Source organism: Plasmodium berghei (assembly GCF_900002375.2).
Source record: "Plasmodium berghei ANKA genome assembly, chromosome: 8".
In the NCBI taxonomy this organism is placed as follows: domain Eukaryota; phylum Apicomplexa; class Aconoidasida; order Haemosporida; family Plasmodiidae; genus Plasmodium; species Plasmodium berghei.
In genome coordinates, this window is record NC_036166.2 from 84,797 (window position 1) to 96,201 (window position 11,405).

The 11,405-nt window shown below is 20.4% G+C and overlaps 1 protein-coding gene across 1 annotated transcript; it reads right to left on the minus strand.

The window, feature by feature from the left end:
* Positions 1 to 425: 425 nt before the first annotated feature.
* PBANKA_0801700 (conserved Plasmodium protein, unknown function) lies at positions 426 to 9,455 on the minus strand (the record flags this gene model as incomplete). The annotated part of the gene is made up of 1 exon (XM_034564162.1): positions 426 to 9,455. The coding sequence occupies one exon, from the start codon at positions 9,453 to 9,455 to the stop codon at positions 426 to 428; it is 9,030 nt and encodes a 3,009-aa protein (XP_034420987.1).
* Between the last annotated feature and the right edge of the window lie 1,950 nt (positions 9,456 to 11,405).

Here is an 11,405-nt window from a genome sequence, read left to right on the forward strand (position 1 = left end):
CAATATAGAAAACTTTAATAGTAAGGGGAAATAATATATATATTAATAATAATGCTATATATAATTTATTGTTTTATTTTTTTAAATTATAAAGAAAAAAATTATTTTTTGTCCCACTGAAACAGCCATTATAAAGTTTCTCTTATAAGCTTTATGTTGTGTATTTTTAAAATATACGCCTATTACCAAGGCATAAACATATAAACATATATACATATAACATATATTTTACGAATTAAACCAAATATGAATATATTGGGGAGGGTAATTATATTCAAACCGTGTATAACACATAGTGTAATTAAAAAATAAAAAAGTAAAAAATAGGAATAAATACACAAAATTCGAACAAAACACCCCATCACTTACACCAGAAGCGATTTCTCCGTGTATTATACGCACCAAAAATATTAATTATTACAAAACTAAGAATATTTATTTGTATAATTTTCACATAAAAAATTTATAACCCTATAAACAAGATGTATCTTCGAATTAGGATATAAATATTCTGAATTATTGAGAATGAATCCTTTTGTAAAACTCATGAAATATATAGACAAATTATTAAAAAAAGCTTGAATTAAATAAAATTGGTGAGATAATCCATCGCAGTTCGAATTTTCATCAATATTTATTTTGTTTGATATATTATTATTTTCAATTAAAAAACTTCGTACTAATTTGCTAATAAAACTAACATTTGCTATATATAGTTCAAAATTGTTTAAAAACTGTGGTTTAATACTTAAATAATTTAATATGGCATTGTCATAAAATAATATTTTTTTTTTTTTATTTCTTTTTTCGTCGAACAATATTTTGTCTACATTATTCTCACCATCGGAGAAAAGTGAAAGGGAAGAATTTTCGTCATCTTTACAGCCATTATTATTATCATCATTATTGTCATTTTTATTTTTTTTCTCATTTTCTTTTTTATTTGTCTGTATATTGGGAATATTTTTATAGAATAACTCGTTAAAATTGTTTAGTATAATATTTTTATTTAAGCTCAATTCAAAAAACGTAAAGGCATCCTTCATAAATAAAGGGACAGTAAAATATTTTGAAACTAATTCTTGATCATCAGAAACAAAAGAATTGTTTTCACTTTTTTTGTTAAAGGGATTATTGTTATAATAGGAATTATCAATAATATCCTGATTAAATGCATATTTTTCAATATCCTTGTCATTTAAATTGCATATATCATAAGTTTTTATAAATATATCATCTTTTTCATTTTTAGAAAAAAAGGATAATATATTTTTATATTTATCCCTTAAGTTTGTTCTTCCTTCATTATTTTTTATTAAATAAAATATTCCTAATTTTTTTAAAAAAAACATATCATTTTCTAAAAAAATTTCATATGTTAAGTTTTCCTCCTTTAGTAATTTGTTCTTATGTTTAAAAAAACTATTTCTCATTTGGGTTCTTATTAATTCTTCTTCAATAATGTAAAATATTTTAGAGATGTTAATATCCTTTCTTTGGTATTCTTCATTCATTTCTTTAGTTTTCATTAAATTGCCAACGGTATTTTTTTGATTAGTATTAGTGTTATCATCACTTATTAATTTTTTGTTGCCATTATCATTCGTGCTATTTTGAAGTTTTTGCTTATTTAAGACATTGGTATTGAAATAATTATAAATTCTTTCTTCGCCGTTTTCACCCTTGTATCTTTGTGCCAAATCGATTTTTTTCTCAAATAAAAAAGTGGCAATACCATCAACTAAATAATTAGCAACATCAAAATTGTACATAAGTTTGTTTATGAAAAAAGAGTTATTATTATTTTTAAAAGAAAATAATGTAAATGATGTAATTAATATATATAGATATTCTTTATTAATTTGGTTAGCATCACACATTTGCAATAAGTTATCTAATATTTGTTGTTTTTCATTAAATTGGCTATATATATATGATAAATATATACATTCTTTTATCAAAAAAATAGTTTGAAAATATTCAGTTAATTTCTGATAATTAAATTTTAGAATCAATAACTTTTTATTATTTTTACACGATTCTTCAACATAGTAAAAATTTTGAAATTTCTCTTTAAATGTAAAATTATACTCAAATGTGTGAAATAATATTTTATTTCTAATCATGTTTAATTTTTTATACGAATCATTAAATTTCAGTCGAACATAACCTTGAATAAGAATAGGGCAATCTTTTATTAGCTCATCAATGTTTATTTCGTTTTCTAATTGTTCTTTAACTATTAATTTACACAAATAATAAACAAAATCAGATATACACATCATAATACTAAAAGGCATATCTAAATATAGTATTTTGTGTTTTTCATCATCCTTTACAGCTTTTTTGTTAACTACACCATTGTTTTCATTATTATTATAATCATTCCCAATTTCATATTTGCTTTTTTTTTCATTTAAATAGTTTCCTAGTTTTGTCCTACTTATATTGTAATAATGTTTTTCTATCATCGGAATATCATATTCGACACTTTTGTTCTCACTCACAATTTTTCTAAAACTATCGCTTAATGAATAATAGCTGTAATATTTTTCCTTATATACTGCTAGTATAGCTTCTTCAAGTAATGTAACAAAAGACAACTTAATATAAGAACCTAAATTATCATAATTAACACTATTTTTCTCATTTTTTACTTGCTTATTATTATTTTTTTTCATGCTTATATATATTTTTTTTAATAAGATTTTTAATATTGAAATGGTGTAAATCCATAGGGATGTGTCTTGGTGAAATAGTTTTAAATTTTTGAAAATATTCAAAAAAATAAATTTTATTTCTTCTTTTTTAATTTGTTTAAAATTTATTATACTTTTAATAAACATATATTTTTCATATGTACTCAATGTATAAAAATTATTACTAAAGTTGCAAAATATATGATTATATGAGCTATTAAATACACTATATATAGAAAAATAATTAAATATGCTTATTCTACATTCATATAACAATTGAACTTTTTTGATAACTTCTTCATAAATTTTATAAAAACTTTTTATTTTTTCCATATCTACACCCTTTTCAATATTGCATATTATTATATCTAAAATTATGTAGAGAATTGTTATAAATTTACTAATAAAAGAATATATGTTTAAAATTATATTTTTAATTTGAACATCAAATTTTATATAATTTATTAATTTCATTGTATTTAAAAATATATTTAAATTATCATATAATTCATCACTAAAAAAATTTAAGTAATACATCTTGTTTCCAGTTCTATTATTCATCATGTTCAATTTTATATCTTCATATTTTTTTTTGTTTTTTTGTAAAATGTGTAACTCTTCTATATCGATAATTTTACAAATTTGGAGAAATTTTCTTAAATAATTTTCAATACACATTAAATTCGAAAAAATATAATACAGCATGTTATTTTTATCTAAATTTTCAATTTTAATTAACGAACAATTTAATTCTTCATAATACTTATGACAAAATAAATACACAAATATAAGAATTGTATTATTATCACTAATTATTATATCATTATTTAATTTGTGATTATTATTATTGTATATAAATAAATTATTATATCTTTCTGGAGTTTCTTTATCTACTATATCTTCGTTTTCCATCCCTTTATGTATATGTTTTTTTTTATTATCTTCGGAACATGAAGATGAGTCACTATCAGCAAATATCTTATTCGTTGCATTAATACTTTTTTTTATTTCAAAATGCTTTTTTATAAATATATTTATAAATAAAATTGTCATATTAGAACAGTCAAAAGAATCAAAACAATCAGATATCATACATTCCCCTAAACTTTTTAACCCTATTAAATTAAAATAGGAAAGAAAACTTATATTTTTATCTTCAAGCTCCTCAAAATATTTTTTAATAAGTATATTTACCCTATTTGATAACATTTTCATTATCTCTTTTATATCATCATATTTTACTTCACTACTATTTTCCCTTATATTATTAGGCACATTTTCCACTACATTTTTACCATCATCCGTCTCGTACGAAAAATACCCAAAATGTTTTTTTAAATAAAAGTTTATAAATCGATAAAATGAACACATACCATATACAACATATTTTGAGTTATACTGTATATTTAATTTTACATGGCTTATTATAATTTTTATGTTTTCTATAATATCATAAATACTTATTATGTTTTTTATATATAAATACATCATAATATTTGTAATGGTAATTATAACATTATTTATATTTTCATTCGAATAATTTATTATAATATTGTATATATGTTTTATAAGCTCATCAAATTTTGTATTACTATAATGCTTATATAAATAAAAACATAAATTGTTTATCGAAATAAAAAAGTAAAGATCATCAAAAGTTTTCAAGCTTTCTTCATTTTTATCTAAGTTATTTGTTTCTCCCTTTGTATAATCCATATTTAGATTTGATTGGAATTCACCATAATTTTTGTTGTGATTTGCGTGGTTATTTTTTCTGTTTTTATCAGTTTCGTCATCATTTGCTAAAATTTCTGAAGTAATGTTCACATCGTTATTCCAACTTTTGAAGTTTAACACCCATTCTAAATTTTCAATGTGCATATTTAAAATTGTAATAATATCATCAGTGTTTAAATTTGTATAATGGCAACATGAGCTTAAGCAAAATAAAAGTGTATTTTTAATATATCGATTTTCGTCTCCTTTTTCTTTTGACGCCTCCTTATATATTCCAATCAAATATTTGCAAATTTTGGGAACTTCTGAAATATTTATATGTATATAATTTAAACATAGCAATGATATAATCACTTCATTTTTTACAACCTTCAATTTTGTGTCATTTTCTTTTATATACATATCAATTTTTTGTAAAAAAAAATCTATAACTTCATTTATATAACTATTATACTTACATAATATGCATAATAGCGGATAGAATACATATATGTTTAAATTTTTGTCATTTATCATTTTTTTGGTTTCTTCATATATTTTATTACAGATCGTTTCATGAGATACATTTTGTTTTACTTGTTTGTTTATCATATTGTGTTCCTCTTTTTCTTTTTTTATAGATTTAATTTCAGATTCTTTATTTGAAATGGTTTCTTTATATGGTTTAGATATATCACTATTATTTCCATATGTGTTAATAATTTCTTTATTTTTTTTTCGAGTTACCAAATTTGTTGCTTCATTTGGTTTATCCTCAATGGACATAATAAACTCTTCCTTATCTTTTATTCTACTTTTTAACCTTTCAAAAAAACATTCAATTGTGTAAAAAAATAAATTAATATATTGGTCATTGAAAAAATGCAAATTTTTAAAAATTCCAATTATTTCATCAATATTATTAAAGTTTTCTGTAAATAACAACTTAACATAATAGTTAAAATTTGAATTTGAATCGTTTTTAATATTTTTATTAAACAGTTTATATAAAACTCTTATCAAGTGGTTGTTATTTATTTTGTTGTTATTTTTTAAATTATATAATGAAATATTATTAATTTCATCTGTAAGTATAACTTTTTGTAGTTTTTCATAAATGTTTATTTTTTTACACTTTAAGAATGACTCATGTACAAAACGTTTATCAAAATAAAGGTTCATTAAATTGTTGTTCTCTGAAAAATTTAAGTAATATGTCATATTGTTATTTTCCAAGTTTCTATCATTATTTTCCACATAAAATTCAGTTTTCATGCTAGTATCATTTTCTAAATTGGAGATAACACCATCTTTCACATTTTCAGCTTCGATATATTCATTATTTTTATAATATATTGAATAAATTGAAGATACAAGATTAATAAGTTCTTCTGATATTTTTTCATTATTTAAATTTATTAATTTAGAGAAATCTTTAAAAATATATTTAATTTTTGTGTGATATAAAATATCATATTCTTCATTACACATATTTTTTTTTTTATAAACTAAATAATTTATATAATATCTTGTAAAAATAATAACAGAACAAAGTATATTCGTATTACACACATTAAAATCGCTATAATCATTATTTTTTAAAAAGTTTTTTTTCAATAAATTATAAATAATTTCAAATTCTACATATTTTTTTAATGATAAAGCAACTAAAACTAATATGCTTATTTTTATTATATTATTCTGTATTTTATTGTATACGCCGTTCAATTTAACTTTGTTTTTATATTTACGAAAGTATGTACTTATTAATTTTATAATAATATCTATATAGTTACTGACATTATAAAACCTGCTAAGTTTTAGCAAAATCAACAAATTTTTCAAATCGAAAAGAACATCTAAATCTTGTTTAACGCAATCCAGTATGTCATTTTCAATATTATTTTCTATATAATCATTTTTACTAAATTTATTGAAACTACTTCCTGTTTTCTCACTTTCTTTACTACTTTCTACAGGACTATTCAAAATATTCTCGATATATTTGAAGTATTTACTCATTATGTTTTCGTTATTATCAATTAATTTATCATAACAATATAAATAATGTAGTTTACTAAAATTTTGTTCATAATTCATGTTTTTTTCATTACAAATATTGTCATCCTCCAAAGTTGATGGTTTTGTTTTATTCTCAATCTCATTTACATTTTTATTTAATAATATACATACACAGTTATAAATAATTGGAATATTGCTATCGCTACATCCTATTTTTGAAAGTGCATGTAAAATTAAACTTCTGATTACTAAGATACGATAGAAATTTCTTTGGTTATAATATAACACATTTTGATATTTTTTTATTTTAAAATTCGTATTATCTATATAACAATTATCATATGGGAAATTATAAATAAATAATAACGCTGGTAGAAATTTTATCAATTCAGATGAATTTATTAAACAATAATATGAGATAAATTTAAAAACATAAATTAAATTATACTCAAATAATGATAATATTAATGTATTTATATATATATAGCTACATTTAGATATATATTCGATTTTCAAGTTTTCAAATGTGTTAATACATAATTTTGTATTCAACTTTAGCAAAATATCCAGTTTATTCCTTACCTTTTCAATATTTATACAACAAAATGTATACTTCACATTTTTGCATAAGTTAAAAAAACGAATCAAATATATTAAGTCAATATGATTAAACATTTCATATATATAAAATAATATATTATTTAAACACAAAATATTTAATATATCTTCTTCATAAAAATTATCGACTTCTTTAGTCAAATATTTTATTTCATTCCTTATATTATTTATTATACTTAGATTCTCGATATACACATTTACACCATCTTCACATTTATAATTATCATCTACATTACTCCTACAAAACTTAATATCTTTATCTCTTTTTATTAAATACTTTAGAAAAAAACGATTATAATTTTTAAGGTATAACACCCATTTTTCTTTCAATTTTAGTGACAAACTCATTATTTTATGATTTATGCTATTTTGATCCTCCATATATTTTTTGTTCAAATTATATTCAAGAGTTATATGAATTATCAAAAACAATAAAATAGGAGATATATTAAATTCAAAAATGTTTATTTCATCGGAATAACTACCTTCTATATTTTCTTCTCCATTTTTATTTCTTTGGGGTTCTTTATCAGCACATTTATTGTTTAATCCAATAATATTTTTTTCAAATATTTTGTGATTTTTCGCATAAGTATTAGAATTACTGCCGCTAATATTATTCCTTACCTCATGATATTCCTCAATAAACACCAAATTTTTGTAATAAATTTTTAGCAAAATATCAATGCATTTTAAAATATAAACAATGGTCTCATTATTATTAATATTCAAGTTGCTAAATACTAATAACAAAATGAAGATTATAGTTTTTATAATATGATAAACTTTATTTCTCATAAAATACATTGATTTTTTTAGTAAATGAAAAAAAATTTTAATAAGTTTATGTACACATCCATTAATATAACTTATATCATATATTTTTAATGCGAAAATTAATATAAATAAAATTATATGTTTCCTATTTATTTCTTTATTATTTATAGTAAATTCGGAAGCATTTTCACTGTTTTCTATTGCTGATTTATTATAATAACGAGTGCATATCTTTGTAATTTTATTATCTTTTTCATTTTCAATATTGCAATATGAATTAGTATCTAATTCGTTATTATTATAACAAAAATCTTCCTTTTGTTCATCTTTATCATTTCGTTTTTCTTCGATATTTCCATTTTCACCAGCTTCTTCTTCTAAACTGTTATGGCTATAGACATCCAGACATATATTTTTGTGCTGATTTTCTTCATCATTTTTATTAATATCAATCATGGTTAAGCACAAATTTTCCTTTATTGAATTTTCCTTATCGTCAATAATTAATTTTTCCGAAATAATGTTCGTACATAATTCCATATTATATGTATTGTATATATTTCTCAAATTTATTAAACATAGCATAATAATATAATTATACAAGGTGCAATTTTTTTGACTGATTTCATTACATAAATCATTACTCAAAAAAATATTATAAATGGTTCCTATTTCAAATTCGTCTAAATAGCTTATTAAATGCTTTAATATTATAAAAAGTTTATTACAAACCTTATTAATTTTTTTTATTTTTAATGTTTCAATATTTTTTAAAAAAATATAAAATATATTTTTAACAAAACTTTTATCAATAGTGATTAATATTTTGAATAACTCTAAATAATTGATAGGTTCATTGCTACCAACATTATTTTCACCTCCCTCTAATTTTCTTTGTTCTTTTGAATATGTCAAATAACTTTTTTGCATCTCATTTCTGCAATAATATATATTATTATCACTTGTTTTATTTTGATTTTTTGTAATTCTTTTTGCTTTACTTTCGTCATTTTCTTCGTCTTCGTCACTATAAATATTGCTTTCTTGATCGATGTTGATAATAAAAATTTTATAAATAGTTTCTATTAAAATATTTATAATATCATTATTGCGAATTAAATGATAAGTATTATTTTTTTTTAATTGAAAATCGACATATATTCTATCTATTAAATAATTTATATCTACACATTTTTCCAGTACGCCATTACAAATATATTCAAATAATATTTTCTTAGCATTTAAAAACTCACGATTATAATTACATATATTTTTCGATTTTAACGCAAAATAATATATATCATCTTCATTTACCTTTTCTACATGTTTGTTTTTAACATTTATTTTAAATTGTTTCGCAATTTTTGATTTATTTTTCTTTGTTATATTTAAATTTATTTCCTTATTTGTTTTTAACAAGTTATAATCAAAAAGAAAATTTTCATTATTGCAATAATTATTATCATCTAAAAATACATCGATAAGTTCTATAAATATATTATTGTCTTTTTTTATATTATTCTTATGAAATACATTTAAATTTTCAAGCAAAATATTTTCATTTTGAAAATACTTAACATTTTCAATAACCTTTGCATATTTCCGTTTCTCTTGATCATTCATTTTCACCTTGTTTTATCATTTACTTATCAGAAATTTATGTTTTTTTTGATGGTACTATGGTTTACTTAGTAGTTATTAAAATTATTATATAACACTTTTATTATGTACCCACTTTATTTTTTATATTGTATTTTAACTCTTATTATTTATTTTTGTATCCTTCAGGGTTATTAAATATTTATATATATTCGTGTGTTTTTCCTGAGTACCATGTTTTTATCCACAATACTATTATATATAGCATTCACTTATTATCTGTTTACTTAAAATCTGATAAAAGAAATATCACTTAGTAAATGATAAGCAATATTTTTTCTCTTTTTAATTAATGACAAATTTCTTCAAAATATTAAATTTTCGTATATATTCTATGTTTTACCAGTTATAAAATATTTAAGCATATTAAATTGGAAAAAATTATATATATCATAGTTTCGGTTTTTTAAAGTTCAATATGATTATTTAATATTTATAGGATTTCATCCTTCATATTTTCAAATAATGCAACAATATACATTGTTAAATGATATTTATTTTGTTATGCATACCACGTATATGCCCACTTTCCTTTGTACATATATATAATATATTTTTTTTGTTTAAGAAAAATCTTTAATTTATTATACCACATTTATTTAAATGCAAACGACTCTGTATTTTCCGGGCAATGCAATTCCACGAATAAATTTTCTCATTTTTTATTTTGTGAATTACTCATTTCTACTATTTTATTATATAACATATACTAATCATATGCTTTATTATTTACATATATATGTGAAAACTGAATAATATAAAGAAACATATTAAGTATAGAGGAAAAAATTAATCCCAAATTATGTACATTAAGAAAAAGCAATAATATATATAACCAAAATCATATAAAACATGTTTTTTTGAATTAAACTATGACAAAATAGTAACTAATACATTTTTTGGGGAATATAGAATAAGTTTACACATATATAATTGGATATTTATATTTTTATATTACTCTTGCTAATAAATGTTTATTTTATTGATAGTTCCCCGCTTTCTATACGTTCATGAATAACACTATAAAATATACAATTTAATAAACAAAACAAGTTAAAAAGCCAACATTACATATATCATGAATAGGCGAAATGTGATTAAATTATGCTATTATATGGTAAATTGATTGTTTTTCCAAAAATACAAATAACGTCTTTAAAAGTATATATTGAAGTTAGATCATATATTTTAAGACACAATCGGCTGCAACAAAATGATTAATTTTCGAATGTATTATCACGTTTAATATAAAAATAATACCCAATATTTGTGTTTTGGAATGAATATTTTCATTATAATAACTTGGTAATATATATTCTTTTAATGAAAGTGATAATTCACACATGCATGTAGAAAAATATATCGTGTGTGCGCATTAGTTGAATATATTTATATACCATTAAAAAATATATAAATATTTCATTTTACCTTATATTATTCATAACGAATATAAAATTCAGCTAATATAATTTAATTAAAAAAATAGTGAAATTGTGGCACTATACATGTTTACCATAAATTATCAACAGCGTAGTTTTAATGGTTATTTGGTCTTAATTGATAAAAATATATGAATTTAAGAAAAAATATAAAACAAGTTTGTTCATTAAGGGTATATTCACCATTTTTTACAATTTACATTGTCCCAAAATAATGCTATTAAAAAAATACCAGATTATTTTTTTTATTTATGTAAAATGCATATAATATAATAAATGTGCTTTACCAGTGTGTGTATTTTTCTCAGACAGTGTATTTTGTTTTTTGGTTTTTTAAAATGACAATTCTTAAAATATTAAAACATTCTTACGATAGAAAACATAAATTTCTTTTAGTACATTCATAATATAAATGGTTATGATAGAAATATGAGATATATAACAGAAAAAAATATATAATAAAAAATAAAAACGA